General features: G+C 44.0%; 1 protein-coding gene and 1 pseudogene across 1 annotated transcript in view; both read right to left on the reverse strand.

Moving 5' to 3' along the window:
* The window catches only part of LOC124401088, a 12,542-nt pseudogene extending 9,652 nt beyond the window's left edge, over nucleotides 1–2,890 (reverse strand).
* Nucleotides 2,891–4,410: 1,520 nt separating this feature from the next.
* The window catches only part of LOC124401089 (deleted in malignant brain tumors 1 protein-like), a 21,672-nt gene continuing 6,082 nt past the window's right edge, over nucleotides 4,411–20,000 (reverse strand). Inside the window, 5 exon segments of the mRNA XM_046873070.1 lie at nucleotides 4,411–4,631; nucleotides 4,755–4,882; nucleotides 4,884–5,070; nucleotides 7,727–8,035; nucleotides 11,872–12,180. Of these exon segments, the coding sequence (XP_046729026.1) occupies nucleotides 4,411–4,631; nucleotides 4,755–4,882; nucleotides 4,884–5,070; nucleotides 7,727–8,035; nucleotides 11,872–12,180 (1,154 nt within the window).

Raw genomic sequence — 20,000 nt, forward strand, 5'->3', positions numbered from 1 at the left:
TAATAATAATAATAATAATAATAATAATAATAATCATAATAATAATAATAATAATAATAATAATAATAAATTTGCTCCTGAGCACTCTGTTCTGGTAAAACAGTACCACCAGAAGCACTAAGGCCAGGAAGAGCAGCGTCCCCAACACAAAGAGAACCAGTGGAGGGGTGGATGGAGCTACAGGTGATGTTCTTGGACTGGTTCTTCTGGCTGAAATGAAATTATAGAAGAGAATCTCCACAGGACAGTGTTTTCATAAAGATGTAGAAAAATGGTGGACAGGAAGATTGTAATATTGTACCTGTTGTGGTGGAGATTGTTGTTGATTTGGTTGTAGAAGTGGTGGATGCAGATACGTCTGTAACAGAAATCCATTTAAAATTGTATGTTTTTAACCCTGGGAGAAAAGTGTAATGAGTGGAGACAGAATGCTGAAAAGTTAGCACACCCCTCTGACCTGCACAGGTGACTCCAGCATGAGAGCAGTCAGTGTGTTTCTTCAGGGAATGATGACAGTCCCACAGGTGAATCTCATCCCCTCGACACTTCACTCTGTTCAGCCAGACAGTCCCTTCACCAGGACCAAACCTGTCAGCACTCAGCGCCGACCCACAGCCCAGCTGTCTGCACACCACCTGAGCGTTACTGATGTTCCACTGATCATCACAAACGGAGCCCCATGTAGCGTTATGATACACCTCCAACCTCCCAGAGCAGCTTCCCTTTCCTCCACTCAGCCTGAGAGACCAGTGTTCTACATCACACACATCACACATGAGGAAACACACCAACGCTGAATAACATCTCCAGTTACACACCTCACTACAACACCATGATACATCAACATGAACTCAACATCATCTATTAAAACCTTCATGGTTTCTGATATCTTCAGGACAGAGGAGTTTACACTTTAAGATTTTCTAATTCAATTATATCTTTATTCTATTGAGGGAAAAAACACTACAGTACCTGCAGTTATAGTAAAACAATCAACTTCTAGGTAGAAACATTAAGTTTTTCCTTCACACCTGACTGATGTAACAGATTTAAGTGTCCTTACTTGAGCCTTGAGTCCCTCGAGGACGTAGAGACGTTTCATCACCTGCAGAATTAAAATCCATGAGACAGATTTTTTCAGTAATTTCTATTTTTATTACTGGAATATTTTTGTAAATTCTACAGTAAAGTATAAACTAGTAATGAGAGAAGATCCTCCTACTTTTGCAGGTGATATGAACCACCTCATCACGATTATCACATCTGTTCTGTCCCCAGGGTGAAGATGGACATTTCAACAGATTAGAGTCGTGTTTCCTACATTTCACTTGGTCCAGCCAGTTAGGAGCAGATTTTACTCTCGCTCTGGATGAGGTCAAACGCTCGCGTTTTCCACAGTTCAGCTCTCGACACACCATATCTGCTGTTTCATCATCCATCTGATTGTGACACATTACCCCAGGTTCCATTGTAGAACACTTCCAGATTCCCCTCACAGGCCCCGTGAGTCGGATCTCTTTAAACTCTGGTGGGAGAAGGATGATTTATACACTTCTACATATTGAATATATTTAACAGGTTTATTCTCAGTCATCACACTGTACCTGAGCACACGACTCCTACGTCCTCCTGGTGTCCACATTCACCCTCTTCACACAGCTGAAATCTGCAGTTCCACAGGGACGTCTCATTCCCTCACACTCCACCTCATTCAGCCATATGGACCCAGTTCCAGGACCAAACCAGGCTGGTGTGTGGGTACTGAGGGCCGTCCACACTGCAGCTGTCTGCACACCACATCTGCATCCTCAATACCCCAAGAGTCATCACACACTGTTCCCCATGAACCACTGTGGAAAACCTCCAGCCTTCCTGCACAGTCTCCTTCAGAACCTACCAGTCTGATGGACCTGGGGCTGTTTACACACACACACACACACACACACACACACACACACACACACACATACACACACACACACACACACACACACACACACACACACGCACATAGTATATGTTTTAAAAGTATGAGTAAACTGTGAACTCTTAAGTGAAAACTGAGTTTAAACATCAATAAATAAATAAAAACTGTACGGATCGATTAGTGACAGTGTCAAACAGCACTGCATTATAAATGCCAGAAACTTTGATATACTTCATTCAGGAAGTAGACAAACTTCAGCCTGCAACCTGCATTTGGGTTCTTCCAGTCACATTCCTGAACATTTCTATGCAGTAGCAGGTGGAGGATGAGGTTTAATGTCCTGTAGCCTATGACCAAGTCACCATTCAGATCCTTCTGACTTCATCCTCAAAACCAACCTCTAATTCTTACTCCAGAGTTACACAGAGTCAAACCTGATGTTGGAGAGAGTGTGTGTGTGTGTGTGTGTGTGTGTGTGTGTGTGTGTGTGTGTGTGTGTGTGTGTGTGTGTGTGTGTGTGTGTGTGTGTGTGTGTGTGTGTGTGTGTGTGTGTGTGTGTGTGTGTAAATCACAACTTGACTTGGATCTGGTCACTTATTTATGTTCTCTCAAATTCTCATCTAAATTCAATTTATATAAATTTTCTTGTTAATTGAATTTTCTTTTGTAGGTTATATATGATTGCTATAAAGATGACACTTCATTTCTTCTCAGATCTCAGGATATCTGGCAGGATATCTCATCATGGGTCACAAACTTAATCCCAGCACAACTGACGTTCTGTTCATGTAAGATGATTCATTTTCACATGAAGTTCTTGTGCTTTTAATAAATGACTCTCTGATTTGGAGACTGAACACAACTTTGCACTTTATCTTCCTCTGAGGACATTTGACCTCTACAACTCATCCAGAATGCAGCTGCATGATTTGATTTTAACCTCCTGAGGTTCTCCCACCCCATTGCTATGTTCCTCTACTGGTATCCTGCAGCTCCTGCATTACACTGATGTTTGCCTACAAAGAAAACCAGAGCAGCACTGCTCTACCTCACAGCTCTTATCTCAACCTGCACTGCACCATGATCATGCAATCAGTTGGGAAGTGGAGATCAGTCGATAAGATGTTGGTTTTCTGATCAGAAGGTCATGGCTTCAAATCCCAGCACCACCAAACTGCCACTGCTGGGCCCTTTAGCAAGGCCCTTAACCCTCAAGTGCTCAGCTGTATAAGTGAGATGACTGTAAGTCACTCTGGATGAGGGCAGTAATGTAAATGCAGTAAATGTAAATCCTCTGATCCTGAAAGTCAGATAAATGATGGTGGAATATGGAGGTCTGTGCTTGAACAAGGCTGTTTAACTACTACAGATTCACATGTCTGCAGGAACAGACTCAGGAACATAGAGGTCCATTCTGTCAAACCTCCACCTTCCACAACACCCAGAATAGAAAAACACCAACCGTGGCTGCTATGAACTTCTCCTCCACAGACACTGGAGCCAGAAACAGATACTAGGAGCAGAAGCACTGCATCTCCTCACCCAATCAACTTCTCTAATCATCTACCTTTATTTCTGCTTTTTCTTTTTTCTACACAGGGGTCACTGAATGGGAAAAGGTGTGGAATATACAGTTTGTATCATAGACGAGTGTAAAAACACACACTTTCAGGATGGAATGACTGTATTTTACACAGTAATTACAGACAATCTGTTCTAAGGTCATGTGTAGAACTTCATCATGTAGAAGAACACCACAGATCATGTGCTTCTACTCAGTGTTACATCATGCCATCAGTTCACCACAAAGTTCATTCTTTTTTAAAAGAAGGGTCTTGAAGGGTCTTGTTTTTACATTTACACCACATCAGTTAACATGCTAATGTTGAAACACTGAATGCTAATGCTGCTGCTAATGAAATGGAGCAGCACATTTTATTTCCTGATGTTCTACAATTCTGTTCATTTGTAGCTGTTGTGTTTGTAGGTGGTGTTTACCTGAGCAGGTGATGTACAGATGTTCTTCAGAGGTGCAGTTGACAGCTTGTGCACTGCTGCAGTTCCCCAGATGAGCTTCACTCCCAGAGCAGCTGAAAGCCGTTACACACATGTGTTTGTGTTCAGTGGTGGATGGAGATGAACGGTAGTTCAGCACAGAGCCACAGCCCAGCTGTCTGCAGAGCACAGACGCCTCAGACAGACTCCACGAGTCCAGGAGAACTTTCCTCCAGTCCTGCCTGAAATAAATCTCCACCTCCCCCTGACACTCGCTCCTCCAGACAACCGCACTCGCCTCATGAAACGCCATGGATGATCCTGAAGCAGAAGAACATCACTGAAATATTCTAATGAACACTGACTTTATTCACTAACGTGGTGTACGTGATGTTAATATCTCACCGTTACAGATCACTCCAGCATCGTGTTTATGAGAACATGCAGCTCGACTCCATGATGAGATGCCACATTGTGATAGGTGTGTCTCATTCCCTGACAATCAAACACATCAGCCCAGATGTGGCCACTCCCTCCACAAACCAGTCCACCTCCACCACAGCCACAGCACTCCCACAATCCAGCTGTGCACAGAGAACATCTGCAGCTCTCATATCCCAGCCTACAGCACAAACTGTGCCCCACTCACTGAGGTACTGGAGCTCCACTCGACCAGAACAGGAGTCTGATCCGTTCACCAGCCGAGCCTCTGTGTGACCAGAACAAACAGCCGAGAGCTCAGTGAAAGAGGAACATCAACAAAGACACCTTAAAGTTTGATTGACAGGAACGTGGTCTCTATTTAAACAGAAGTTCAATCATGATACTTTACCAGAACATATTAATCCCACATCATTGTGATGGGAGCAGTTTGAGTGTTTGAGTGAAGATGATGATGGACAGAAGTAAATCTCAGATTCATTTCCTCTACACTGAAGCTCCTCTGTCCACACCTGACCTCCCTCGACCAAAAGCAGCTGATCCCAGAACCTTCACAGGAATCCCACAGTCCAGCTCTCGACACACAACCTCTGCATCCTGCTGGTCAAAGTCACCATCACACACTGTGGACCAGGAACCTCCATGAAGCACCTCCACTCTTCCAGAACATCGGTGAGGACCAGCAGTGAGTCTGGACTTTCTGTGACCTGAGTTTTATTTCATTGTGTAAATTTTGAGTTTCCAACAAGAGAAAACATCAAGAAATCATTCCAGTGTAGTTACAAAATTATTTCAATAAAATCTCAATGTGTTCATTCATTTGTTCTCCTTTTATTCTTTTATTTTATCAATAATATTTTATTGTTTATTTTAATAAAGTGAATGTTTTGGAATTTAAATGAGTAAATTCATTCATAATAATCATTTTACTGATTCTAAAGTTTTTTCTAAATACAGCAGTTTACCTGAGCAGGTGACTCCAGCATCATGACCATGATTACAGTAATGTTTCCCCACCCGTGAACTACAGTTCTTCAGTGTCGACTCTGATCCACTACAGCCCACATCATCCATCCAGATTGGTCCTGATCCTGGTCCAAAGTGACCGTATGGTGGTGCATCTACAGCTTCTCCACACTGCAGTTCTCCACACACCACTGCAGCATCGCTCATATCCCAGTCATCACCACACACTGTTCCCCACTGTCCTTCATGAAGAACCTCCACTCTCCCAGCACAGCGACTTCCACCATTCACCAACCTCACACTGTCTGAGAGAGAATTTATTACACACACACACACACACACACACACACACACACACACACACACACACTGTTCCCCACTGTCCTTCATGAAGAACCTCCACTCTCCCAGCACAGGGACTTCCACCATCCACCAACCTCACACTGCCTGAGAGAGAGAGAATTTATTATACACACACACACACCTCTGCTCAGCCAGATTTATAGTAAATGTCACACACCAACATAATGACAGAAATTGACTCCTACAGTTTTAAGACCACAGGACAGTCATTTTGAACAATGAACATTGTGTGCACTCTCACACACACAAACACACACACACACACACACACATACATACACACACACACACACACACACACACACACACAATGATACTTTACCAGAACATATTAATCCCACATCATTGTGATGGGAGCAGTTTGAGTGTTTGAGTGAAGATGATGATGGACAGAAGTAAATCTCAGATTCATTTCCTCTACACTGAAGCTCCTCTGTCCACACCTGATCCTCCCCTCGACCAAAAGCAGCTGATCCCAGAACCTTCACAGGAATCCCACAGTCCAGCTCTCGACACACAACCTCTGCATCCTGCTGGTCAAAGTCACCATCACACACTGTGGACCAGGAACCTCCATGAATCATCTCCACTCTTCCAGAACATGGGTGAGGACCAGCAGTGAGTCTGGAATTCTGACCTGGAGATTTCATTGTATTAAATATGACAGAACGTCAATAATTCCTTCTAACACACAAACACACACACACACACACACACACACACACACAATGATACTTTACCAGAACATATTAATCCCACATCATTGTGATGGGAGCAGTTTGAGTGTTTGAGTGAAGATGATGATGGACAGAAGTAAATCTCAGATTCATTTCCTCTACACTGAAGCTCCTCTGTCCACACCTGATCCTCCCCTCGACCAAAAGCAGCTGATCCCAGAACCTTCACAGGAATCCCACAGTCCAGCTCTCGACACACAACCTCTGCATCCTGCTGGTCAAAGTCACCATCACACACTGTGGACCAGGAACCTCCATGAATCATCTCCACTCTTCCAGAACATGGGTGAGGACCAGCAGTGAGTCTGGAATTCTGACCTGGAGATTTCATTGTATTAAATATGACAGAACGTCAATAATTCCTTCTATGGCAGAGGTGGCCACCCAGTCAGAGACCGAGAGCCACATTTCTTTACTGTGTTACCGCAAAGAGCCAGATCATTCACATCGGTACACATGAACATTACCCATCCCTTCCTCTAACACACAAACACACACACACACACACACACACACACACAAACACACACCTCTGCTCAGCCAGATTTATAGTAAATGTCACACACCAACATAATGACAGAAATTGACTCCTACAGTTTTAAGACCACAGGACAGTCATTTTGAACAATGAACATTGTGTGCACTCTCACACACACAAACTTTGTTTAACCAAGTCCACAAACAAAAATATAATCATTTACAATAGCGTATTTCTTTTACTCTGCATGTTACTTAGTGGGACTTTTGGCATCCTTGCCTTGAACAATCCTCTTCAAATCTGCCTCGTATTCCGTTTTTGCCACTCGAAGCAATTCTTTCACGTGTGTCAGTCAGAACAGATCAATGCTTTGATTTCACGTGTTTCAGGGTAGAAAACAGACTTTGTTTGTGTGTTTTTTTATGTGTGTGTTCACTTCGCTTGAGTTCAATACGGTATTTTCGTCAAATGCGCATGTGCGTGAGATGAATATACCGCAAAGTTTGATCATTAAAGTCTTAAAAATACCGTATTGAACTCAAGCGAAGCGAACACGCATATTAAAAAACAACAAACACAAACTTCGATATGAGCGTAAAAGCCGCATGAAACCAGCCAAAGAGCCGCATGTGCCTCGAGAGCCGCCGGTTGGCCAACCCTGTTCTAGGGTATGTACAATATAATTTAATTAGAATCTAATTCTATAATTTTCTTTGTTTTTTGTTAATTTTATTTGAATGAAATAAACATTTTGGGATTTAAAATAGTGAATTGAATAATTTGAATGATTATAATTTTTTACTAAACAAAGCAGTTTACCTGAGCAGGTGACTCCAGCATCATCACCATGATTACAGTCATGTTTCTCCCACCCACGTGATCTACAGTCCTTCAGTGTCGACTCTGATCCACTACAGTCCACATCATCCATCCAGATTGGTCCTGATCCTTCTCCAAAGTGAGCTTCATAATGCACATTTACAGCTTCTCCACAGTGCAGTTCTCTACACACCACTGCAGCATCGCTCATATCCCAGTCATCACTACACACTGTTCCCCACTGTCCTTCATGAAGAACCTCCACTCTCCCAGCACAGCGACTTCCACCATCCACCAACCTCACAGTCTCTATGAGAAAGAAAACAAAATTATTTTACACACACACACACACACACACACACACACACACACACACACATATATATATATATATATATATATATATATATATATATATATATATATATATATATATACTTTACCAGAACATATTAATCCCACATCATTGTGATGGGAGCAGTTTGAGTGTTTGAGTGAAGATGATGTTGGACAGAGTTTAATTTCAGATTCATTTCTCTACACTGAAGCTCCTCTGTCCACACCTGACCCTCCCCTCGACCAAAAGCAACTGATCCCAGAACCTTCACAGGAATCCCACAGTCCAGCTCTCGACACACAACCTCTGCATCCTGCTGGTCAAAGTCAACATCACACACTGTGGACCAGGAACCTCCATGAAGCACCTCCAATCTTCCAGAACATCGGTGAGGACCAGCAATTAGTCTGGAATTCTGACCTGGGGATTTCATTGTGTAAAATTTTAGTTTTCAAAATATTATGAAATAATGTAAAATAAAACCTAATTGTTTTAGTTGATTGTTGATTTTCTATTATTTTAACACAATGTTTTTTTTGTTTGTTTGTTTTATTAAAGTAAATGTTTTGGAATTTAAATGAGTAAATTCGTTCATAATAATAATTTTACTGATTGTAAAGTTTTTTCTAACCCAGCCATTAGGGAGGCACAAGCCAGTGCACTCTTAGCGATCTGGATAAGGCGTCTGCTAAATGCCGCAAATGTAATGTAGTGCGGTCCCAAGCCCGGATAAATAAGGAGGGTTGCGTTAGGAAGGACATCCAGTGTAAAACATGTGCCAAATCGAATATGGATCACAAATAAGAATTCCATAGCGGATCGGTAGAGGCCGGGTTAACAACGACCACCACAGGTATCGTTAGCCGACAGGGTACTGGTGGAAATTGGGCTACTGCTGGCTGAAGGAGGAAAAGGAGAGGAGGAAGACGTCTACAGAGACAGCAGGAAAGGAGAAGTGGAGGAGAAAGGAGGTTTGGGTTGGTACTTTAAATGTTGGTACTATGACTGGTAAAGGGAGAGAGGAGCTGATATGATGGAGAGGAGAAAGGTAGAGATGTTGTGTGTTCAGGAGACCAAGTGGAAAGGGAGTAAGAGCAGGAACATTGGATGTGTTTAAACTGTTTTATCATGGTGTGGATGGAAGAGAAATGGTGTAGGGGTGATTCTGAAGGAAGAGTACAGTAAGAGTAGTGGAGGTGAAGAGTTTCTGATAGGGTGATGAACGTGAAGCTGGAAGTTGAAGGATGATGATAAATGTCATCAGTGCCTATGCTCCACAAGTTGGCTGTGAGATGGAGGAGAAGGAAAGATTCTGGAGTGAATTAGATGAAGTGGTAAAAGGTGTAGGAATGAACAATTGTTGATTGGGGCAGACTTTAATGGGCATGTAGGTGAAGGAACAGAGGTGATGAGGAGGTGATGGTAGGTTAAGGCCATACCTACCATCACCTCCTCATCAGGTGAGGAATGTTGAAGGGCAGACGGTGGATTTGGCTAAAAGGATGGAAATGGCAGTGGTGAACACTTATTTTAAGAAGAAGGATGATCATAGGGTGACATATAAGAGTGGAGGAAGGTGCACACAGGTGGACTATGTGCTATGCAGGAGATGCAACCTGAAGGAGATTGGAGACTGTAAGGTGTTGGCAGGGGACAGTGTAGCTAGACAGCATCGGATGGTGGTCCGTGGGATGGTTTTGAAGGTGAAGAAGAAGAGGAGGAGAGTGAGGACTGAAAGAAGAATAAGATGGTGGAAACTGAAGGAGGAAGAGTGTAGTGTGAGATTTAGGAAGTGGTCAGACAGGGGCTCGGTGGTGGTGAAGAGGGTGTCAGCTAGAAAAGTACTTGGTGTGACATCTGGAAATAGAAAGGAAGACAAAGAGACGTGGTGGTGGAATGAGGAAGTGCAGGAGAGCATAAGCAGAAGAGGTTGGCAAAACAGAAGTGGGATCGACAGAGTGATGAGAAAAGTAGGCAGGAGTACAAGGAGATGCGGCAGCAGGTAAAGAGGGATGTGGTGAAAGCCAAGGAAAAAGCATATGAGGAGATGTAGGAGAAGTTGGTCACTTAGAGAGGAGAAAAGGATTTTTACCGATTGGCCAGGCAGAGGGACCGAGCTGGAAGGATGTACTGCAAGTTAGAGCAATAAAGGATGGAGAGGAAATGTGTTGACTAGTGAGGAGAGTGTGTTGAGAAGGTGGAGAGTATTTTGAGCAGCTGATGAAGGAGGAAAATCAGAGAGAGAAGGTTGGATGATGTGGAGATGGTGAAGCAGGATGTAGATAGGATTAGTAAGGAGGAAGTGAGAGCAGCGATTAAGAGGATGAAGGGTGGAAAGTTGGTTGGACCAGATGACATACCGGTAGAAGCGTGGAGATGTTTAGCAGAGATGGCAGTGGAGTTTTTAACCAGATTGTTTAAAAGATTCTGTAAGGTGTGAAGATGCCTGAGGAATGGAGAAGGCGTGTGCTGGTACCGATCTTTAAGCATAAAGGAGATGTGCAGACCTGCAGTAACTGGAGGGAATTAAGTTGATCAGTCACACCATGAAGTTATGGGAAAGAGTAGTGGAAGCCAGGCTGAGAGAAGAGGTGACCATCTGTGAGCAGCAGTATGGTTTCATGCTGAGGAAGAGCACCACAAATGCATCATATGCTTTGAGAATGTGGATGGAGAAGTATAGAGAAGGACAGAAGGAGTTGCATTGTGTGTTTGTTGATTTAGATAAAGCATATGACAGGGTGGAGAGGAGTTGTGGTGTTGTATGAGGAAGTCTGGTGTGTCAGAGAAGTATGTGAGGGTGGTGCAGGACATGTATGAGGACAATGTGACAGCGGTGAAGTGAGCAGTAGGACAGACAGATTGGTTCAGGGTGAAGGTTGGACTGCATCAAGGATCGGCCCTGAGCCCTTTCCTGTTTGCAGTGGTGATGGACAGGTTGACGGACGAGGTCAGACAGGAGTCTCCCTGGACTATGATGTTTGCAGATGATATTGTGATTTGTTGTGAGAGTAGGGAGCAGGTTGAAAAGAGCCTGGAGAGGTGGAGATATGCACTGGAGAGAAGGGGAATGAAAGTCAGTAGGAGTAAGACAGAGTACATGTGTGTGAATGAGAGGGGGAGTGGAGGGTGCGGTTGCAGGAGAAGAGGTGGAGAAGGTGGAAGAGTTCAGGTACCTGGGGTCAACAGTGCAAAGTAATGGAGAGTGTGTTAGAGGTGAAGAACATAGTGCAGGCAGGGTGGAGTGGGTGGAGAAGAGTGACAGGAGTGATTTGTGATAGTAGGGTATCTGCAAGAATGAAAGGAAAGTTTATAGGACTGTGGTGAGACCTGCGATGTTGTATGGATTAGAGACAGTGGCATTGAGTAAAAGACAGGAGGCAGAGCTGGAGGTAGCAGAACTGAAGATGTTAAGGTTTTCGTTGGGAGTGACGAGGATGGACAAGATTAGAAATGAGTTTATTAGAGGGACAGCGCATGTAGGATGTTTTGGTGACAAGGTGAGGGAGGTGTGATTGAGATGGTTTGGACATGTGCAGAGGTGGGACATGAGTTATATTGGTAGAAGAATGCTGAGGATGGAGCCACCAGGTAGGAGGAAAAGAGGAAGGCCAAGGAGGAGGTTCATGGATGTGGTGAGGGAAGACATGCAGGTAGTTGGTGTGAAAGAGGCAGATGTAGAGGACAGGGGGGTATGGAGACGGATGATCCGCTGTGGCGACCCCTAATGAGAGCAGCCGAAAGAAAAGAAGAAGAAGAAGAAGAAGAAGAAGAAGAAGTAAAGTTTTTTCTAAATACAGCAGTTTACCTGAGCAGTTGACTCCAGCATCTTCACCATGATTACAGTCACTTTCACCCCACTCTGCTGATCTACAGTCCTTCAGTGTCGACTCTGATCCTCTACAGTCCACATCATCCATCCAGATTGGTCCTGATCCTTCTCCAAAGTGAGCTTCATAACGTACATCTACAGCTTCTCCACAGTGCAGTTCTCTACACACCACTGCAGCTTCTTTCATATCCCAGTCATCACCACACACTGTTCCCCACTGTCCTTCATGAAGAACCTCCACTCTCCCAGCACAGCGACTTCCACCATCCACCAACCTCACACTGTCTGAGAGAGAACCATATAGACTGTATAAGACTGCAGAAAGAACATCACTTATAATCTTATACTCCAGTACTCATGTTAGTTCTCACTGTCCAGTGTTCTTTATTGTTGAAAGATTTATGATCAAACTCTTGATGTCACCCAGATGAGGATGGGTTCCCTTTTTGAGTCTGGTTCCTCTCAAGGTTTCTTCCTCATAACATCTAAGGGAGTTTTTCCTTGCCACAGTCGCCACGGCTTGCTCATCAGGGACAAATTCACACCATTCACCATCACTGTTGATTTGTGTAAAGCTGCTTTGAGACGATGTCTGTTGTGAAAAGCGCTATACAAATAAACTTGACTTGATTTGACTTGAGAGAGAATTTATTTCACACATATGCACACACAATCTTTCTCTCACAGACAGACCCCAGGTAGGCAGAGTAGACCAGCTCACCTCCAAGTCCATCACCCTGAGTGTAGGAGCACCTCAAGGCTGCATCCTAAGCTCCCTGCTCTACTCTCGCTATTCTGATGACTGTGTGTCCTCTCACAGCTCCACTTCCATCATCAAATTTACTGACAACATAGTGGTTTTTGGCATCATCTCCATTTATCTCGGATGAGACCACCTACCTTGATAAAGTGGCCTAATTATCATCATGTTACTAGGGTAACTGTCTCTCCCTGAATGTCAACAAAACCAAGGTGATAGTGAGTGACTACCCCATATGGAGAAGGTGAGCAACTTTAAAACCCTTGAAGTACACATCTCTGAGAGCGTGTATTGGTCTGCTTACACATAATCTCAGGGGAAAAATTTCAGACAAACACTGTATCATCTTTAGCAGCTTAGGAAATTCAGAGTTTCACCAGTAGTCTTAAAAACATGCTATACTGGGGCTGTAGAAAGCATTCTGTGAGTATTTTCACATTTAGCTCCTAAACTCTGGAATAGTCTTCCTGACGGTGTTCGGGGCTCAGACACACTCACCCAGTTTAAGCGTAGACTAAAAACATATATTTTTTTGCAAAGCCTACACATAACATACTCACATCATGACCTTGTGCTCCAGAACATCTGATCACATGCACATTATCAACTTGTGCTGTTAATATCATGAACAGCAGCTACACTAATTTCTCTCCACTGCTTCTCTTTCTCTCCCCATCCCGAGGCTTCCTGAGGTTGCTCCAGCTCCAGTCATGTCCCACCTTATGAAGATTATGGACTTTAAAGAAGTAGATGCCAAACTCGCAAACATCCTGAACCATCTAGAGACGTACCAGTGCCAATTGGATCCCACTACATGTGTGGAGTTTTGACATTGGACCTCATTAAAGGCTCTGGCATGTGGAAGCTGATGCTGGATCTGTGATGATCACAAATTTTGCTCCTACTTTTATACCAAAGACTGTAGAAAGAACTTCACTTATAACCTTATACTCAAGTACTCATGCTAGTTCTCACTCTCCAGTGTTCTGTATTGTTGAAAGATTTATGATCAAACTCTTGATGTCACCCAAATGAAGATGGGTTCCACTTTTGGGTCTGGTTCCTCTCAAGGTTTCTTCCTCATTACATCTAAGGGAGTTTTTCCTTGCCACAGTCTCCACAGCAGCTCATCAGAGATAAACACACACCATTCACCTTCACTGTTTATTTGTGTAAAGCTGCTTTGAAACAATGTCTGTTGTGAAAAGTGCAATCAAAATAAACTTGACTTGACTTGCATCTCTGCAACTGCTCCAAACAGGACTTAAAATGATTCTGAGGAAAGTGTATTTAGCAGAGAGCATCTCAGGGATGTTTTACCTCCTCTGCAAGAAATATACAACAATCAATGCAGAAACACGGCTGTTAAAATCATCATGGACCCAAATCACCCCAGTCACTATCTGTTTACTCTGCTGCCCTCCGCCAAGCGCTTCTGCTGTCTGATGGCGAAATCTGAGAGGTTTAGGAGGAGCTTCTTCCCACAAGCCATCAGACTTCTCAGTGTGAGCATGTGCATCTAAAACTCCTATAAATCCTCATTCTGCGTCTACACACTGCACCGTACACTCCCATAATCATTACTACTGTTAGTGCTTCATTTTTACCTCATTACCTGTTCTACCTTTTACTTCTTTTGCACATTAAATATATTTACATATTAAAATATATTTGGTTTAAATTAATTTTTTCTTCTTTTTCTCCTTTTATTTTTAATTTTTCATACGTTTGGACCTTAATTCCTGAGTGGATTTTCATTTTGGATTTGCATTTCATTCCGCATCTAAGTATGTTTTTGACAAATACAGAATCTTGAATCTCTCTCTCTCTTTTTCTCACACACACACACACACACACACACACACACACACACACACACACACACACACACTATCTCTCGCTCTCTCCCTCTCTAAGTGCATGCTGGGAGCGAGTGGGCGGAGCTTGAGAGAGTGGTGACGGTGTGCAGTTTTGCTTTTATCTTTCTCTAACTTCTTATATGCTTTTGCATATTATCTTCTTTGAATTGTTGTTTTTTGTTTTTTGTGTTTTTATAAAAAAAAAGGGCAGATCGACTAGAGTTTGTTTGGTGTGTAGACTGGTGGTAGGATTGTGCAGGATGAGCTGTGAGGTTTAACCCGGTGTAATGGAGTAAAGGTGTTGGGTAAAGTGAGGGTAGAGGAGTGTGTTCTAGCAGTAGGAGATGTAGTAGGTGTTGGGTAAAGTGAGGGTAGAGGTGTGTTCTAGCAGTAGGAGATGTAGTGGGTGTTGGGTAAAGTGAGGTAGAGGTGTGTTCTAGCAGTAGGAGATGTAGTAGGTGTGTAAAGTGAGGGTAGAGGTGTGTTCTAGCAGTAGGAGATGTAGTAGGTGTTGGGTAAAGTGAGGGTAGAGGTGTGCTCTAGCAGTAGGAGATGTAGTAGGTGTTGGGTAAAGTGAGGGTAGAGGAGTGTGTTCTAGCAGTAGGAGATGTAGTAGGTGTTGGGTAAAGTGAGGGTAGAGGAGTGTGTTCTAGCAGTAGGAGATGTAGTAGGTGTTGGGTAAAGTGAGGTAGAGGTGTGTTCTAGCAGTAGGAGATGTAGTAGGTGTGTAAAGTGAGGGTAGAGGTGTGTTCTAGCAGTAGGAGATGTAGGTGTTGTGTAAAGTGAGGTAGAGGAGTGTGTTCAAGCAGTAGGAGATGTAGTAGGTGTGTAAAGTGAGGGTAGAGTGTGTTCTAGCAGTAGGAGATGTAGTAGATGTTGGGTAAAGTGAGGGTAGAGGTGTGCTCTAGCAGTAGGAGATGTAGTAGGTGGTGTGTAAAGTGAGGGTAGAGGAGTGTGTTCTAGCAGTAGGAGATGTAGGTGTTGTGTAAAGTGAGGGTAGAGGAGTGTGTTCTAGCAGTAGGAGATGTAGTAGGTGTGTAAAGTGAGGGTAGAGGAGTGTGCTCTAGCAGTAGGAGATGTAGTAGGTGTGTAAAGTGAGGGTAGAGGAGTGTGTTCTAGCAGTAGGAGATGTAGTAGGTGTTGTGTAAAGTGAGGGTAGAGGAGTGTGCTCTAGCAGTAGGAGATGTAGTAGGTGTTGTGTAAAGTGAGGGTAGAGGAGTGTGTTCTAGCAGGAGATGTAGTAGGTGTGTAAAGTGAGGGTAGAGGTGTGTTCTAGCAGTAGGAGATGTAGTAGGTGTTGGGTAAAGTGAGGGTAGAGGTGTGTTCTAGCAGTAGGAGATGTAGAAGGTGTGTAAAGTGAGGTAGAGGTGTGTTCTAGCAGTAGGAGATGTAGTAGATGTTGGGTAAAGTGAGGGTAGAGGTGTGTTCTAGCAGTAGGAGATGTAGTAGGTGTTGGGTAAAGTGAGGGTAGAGGAGTGTGTTCTAGCAGTAGGAGATGTAGACGTTTTGTGTAAAGTGAGGGTAGAGGTGTGTTCTAGCAGTAGGAGATGTAGGTGTTGGGTAAAGTGAGGGTAGAGGTGTGTTCTAGCAGTAGGAGATGTAGTAGATGTGTAAAGTGAGGGTAGAGGTGTGCTCTAGCAGTAGGAGATGTAGTGTGTGTTGGGTAAAGTGAGGGTGAGGAGTGTGTTCTGGCAGTAGGAGATGTAGTAGGTGTGTAAAGTGAGGGTAGAGGTGTGTTCTAGCAGTAGGAGATGTAGTAGGTGTTGGGTAAAGTGAGGGTAGAGAGTGTGTTCTAGCAGTAGGAGATGTAGTAGGTGTTGGGTAAAGTGAGGGTAGAGGAGTGTGCTCTAGCAGTAGGAGATGTAGTGTGTGTTGTGTAAAGTGAGGGTAAAGGGTGTGTTCTAGCAGTAGGAGATGTAGTAGGTGGTGTGTAAAGTGAGGGTAGAGGAGTGTGTTCTAGCAGTAGGAGATGTAGACGTTTTGTGTAAAGTGAAGGTAGAGGAGTGTGTTCTAGCAGTAGGAGATGTAGTAGGTGTGTAAAGTGAGGGTAGAGGTGTGTTCTAGCAGTAGGAGATGTAGTAGGTGTTGGGTAAAGTGAGGGTAGAGGAGGTGTGTTCTAGCAGTAGGAGATGTAGTAGGTGTTGTGTAAAGTGAGGGTAGAGTGTGTTCTAGCAGTAGGAGATGTAGGAGGTGATGGGTAAAGTGAGGGTAGAGGTGTGTTCTAGCAGTAGGAGATGTAGGAGGTGATGGGTAAAGTGAGGGTAGAGGTGTGTTCTAGCAGTAGGAGATGTAGTGTGTGTTGGGTAAAGTGAGGGTAGAGGTGTGTTCTGGCAGTAGGAGATGTAGTAGGTGTGTAAAGTGAGGGTAGAGGTGTGTTCTAGCAGTAGGAGATGTAGTAGGTGTTGGGTAAAGTGAGGGTAGAGGTGTGCTCTAGCAGTAGGAGATGTAGTAGGTGTTGGGTAAAGTGAGGGTAGAGGTGTGCTCTAGCAGTAGGAGATGTAGACGTTGTTGTGTAAAGTGAGGGTAAAGGAGTGTGTTCTAGCAGTAGGAGATGTAGTAGGTGGTGTGTAAAGTGAGGGTGAGGAGTGTGTTCTAGCAGTAGGAGATGTAGACGTTTTGTGTAAAGTGAAGGTAGAGGTGTGTTCTAGCAGTAGGAGATGTAGTAGGTGTGTAAAGTGAGGGTAGAGGTGTGCTCTAGCAGTAGGAGATGTAGTGTGTTGGGTAAAGTGAGGGTAGAGGTGTGTTCTAGCAGTAGGAGATGTAGTAGGTGTTGGGTAAAGTGAGGGTAGAGGTGTGTTCTAGCAGTAGGAGATGTAGTAGGTGTTGTGTAAAGTGAGGGTAGAGTGTGTTCTAGCAGTAGGAGATGTAGGAGGTGTGTGTAAAGTGAGGGTAGAGGTGTGTTCTAGCAGTAGAGATGTAGTAGGTGTTGGGTAAAGTGAGGGTAGAGGTGTGTTCTAGCAGTAGGAGATGTAGTAGGTGTTGGGTAAAGTGAGGGTAGAGGTGTGCTCTAGCAGTAGGAGATGTAGTAGTGTTGTGTAAAGTGAGGGTAGAGTGTGTTCTAGCAGTAGGAGATGTAGTAGGTGGTGTGTAAAGTGAGGGTAGAGGAGTGTGTTCTAGCAGTAGGAGATGTAGTAGGTGTTGTGTAAAGTGAGGTAGAGGTGTGTTCTAGCAGTAGGAGATGTAGTAGGTGTTGGGTAAAGTGAGGGTAGAGGAGTGTGTTCTAGCAGTAGGAGATGTAGTAGGTGTTGTGTAAAGTGAGGGTAGAGGAGTGTGTTCTAGCAGTAGGAGATGTAGTAGGTGTTGGGTAAAGTGAGGGTAGAGGAGTGTGTTCTAGCAGTAGGAGATGTAGTAGGTGTGTAAAGTGAGGGTGAGAGTGTGTTCTAGCAGTAGGAGATGTAGTAGGTGTTGGGTAAAGTGAGGGTAGAGGTGTGCTTTAGCAGTAGGAGATGTAGTAGGTGTTGGGTAAAGTGAGGGTAGAGGAGTGTGCTCTAGCAGTAGGAGATGTAGTAGGTGTTGTGTAAAGTGAGGGTAAAGGGTGTGTTCTAGCAGTAGGAGATGTAGTAGGTGGTGTGTAAAGTGAGGGTAGAGGTGTGTTCTAGCAGTAGGAGATGTAGACGTTTTGTGTAAAGTGAGGGTAGAGGTGTGTTCTAGCAGTAGGAGATGTAGTAGGTGTGTAAAGTGAGGGTAGAGGAGGTGTGTTCTAGCAGTAGGAGATGTAGTAGGTGTTGGGTAAAGTGAGGGTAGAGGTGTGTTCTAGCAGTAGGAGATGTAGTAGGTGTTGTGTAAAGTGAGGGTAGAGGAGTGTGTTCTAGCAGTAGGAGATGTAGAGGTGATGGGTAAAGTGAGGGTAGAGGAGTGTGTTCTAGCAGTAGGAGATGTAGGAGGTGATGGGTAAAGTGAGGGTAGAGGAGTGTGTTCTAGCAGTAGGAGATGTAGTGGTGTTGTGTAAAGTGAGGGTAGAGGAGTGTGTTCTAGCAGTAGGAGATGTAGTAGGTGTGTGTAAAGTGAGGGTAGAGGAGTGTGTTCTAGCAGTAGGAGATGTAGTAGGTGTTGGGTAAAGTGAGGGTAGAGGTGTGCTTTAGCAGTAGGAGATGTAGTAGGTGTTGGGTAAAGTGAGGGTAGAGGTGTGCTCTAGCAGTAGGAGATGTAGACGTTGTTGTGTAAAGTGAGGGTAAAGGAGTGTGTTCTAGCAGTAGGAGATGTAGTAGGTGGTGTGTAAAGTGAGGGTGAGAGTGTGTTCTAGCAGTAGGAGATGTAGACGTTTTGTGTAAAGTGAAGGTAGAGGTGTGTTCTAGCAGTAGGAGATGTAGTAGGTGTGTAAAGTGAGGGTAGAGGTGTGCTCTAGCAGTAGGAGATGTAGTAGGTGTGTAAAGTGAGGGTAGAGGTGTGTTCTAGCAGTAGGAGATGTAGTAGGTGTTGGGTAAAGTGAGGGTAGAGGTGTGTTCTAGCAGGAGATGTAGTAGGTGTTGTGTAAAGTGAGGGTAGAGGTGTGCTCTAGCAGTAGGAGATGTAGGAGGTGATGGGTAAAGTGAGGGTAGAGGAGTGTGTTCTAGCAGTAGGAGATGTAGTGTGTGTTGTGTAAAGTGAGGGTAGAGGAGTGTGTTCTAGCAGTAGAAGATGTAGTCGGTCATGGTAGCATAGTGTCGGGTTCTAGGATGAACAACACTGTTGTTCTCTTATTGAGCACGATTGAAAAGGCTAATGAAGTGATCCAAACAAGGATTAAACTCGATAACTTCCTGCTACGTGTGTTTCCACTCAGCAGCCCGTCTAAAATAATCATCATCTCAAACGTCCCACCTTTTGTAAAAGATGAAGTCTGGCATAAGAATTGTCTTTTTTGGTAAATTGGTCTCACCTATCAGGAAAATTGCACTCTGTTGCAACTCACTGCTATTAAAACACATTGTGTCTTTCCGAAGACAGGTTTACATGGTTCTGAAAAACAATGCAGATATCCTGGATTTCTCCTTCAATATCAGAGTTGATGAATTTGATTACACTGTTTATCTGAAACGAGCATGCAGTGCTTTAGCTGTGGAAAAATGAGCCACCTTGTGCGTGCATGCCCTGAGACCCTGAATCAAAACCACACTGATGCTGGATATCATGAGTCTGACATCACCGGTGCTTGCGCCGCAGAAGAGCCCGCTCCCACCGCACTGCCCGGCTCTGAAACCGAGACCAACGAAGTCCCCGTGGCTGCAGCCGAGGCCGGTGTGAGCAGCGCTCCAGCAACCACTGACACTGCAGCTAAACCTGCAGTAGAAGAACCTGCAGACACAGCTGGAGACATTTCTGTACCTACAGATGTTGCAATGAATATTGATGAAATAGATAACAACTGTGAGACCGATCCAGAGACAGAACCAGTTTTCAAAGTCCCCACCAAAAGAAAACAAATAAACAAAAGAAAAGGGAAAGGTGAAGCTGAGAACGTGGTGTCTGATAACGATGGTGATTCATCAGATTCCAACACATCACAC

Source organism: Silurus meridionalis, chromosome 18, assembly GCF_014805685.1.
Source record: "Silurus meridionalis isolate SWU-2019-XX chromosome 18, ASM1480568v1, whole genome shotgun sequence".
NCBI lineage: Eukaryota > Metazoa > Chordata > Actinopteri > Siluriformes > Siluridae > Silurus > Silurus meridionalis.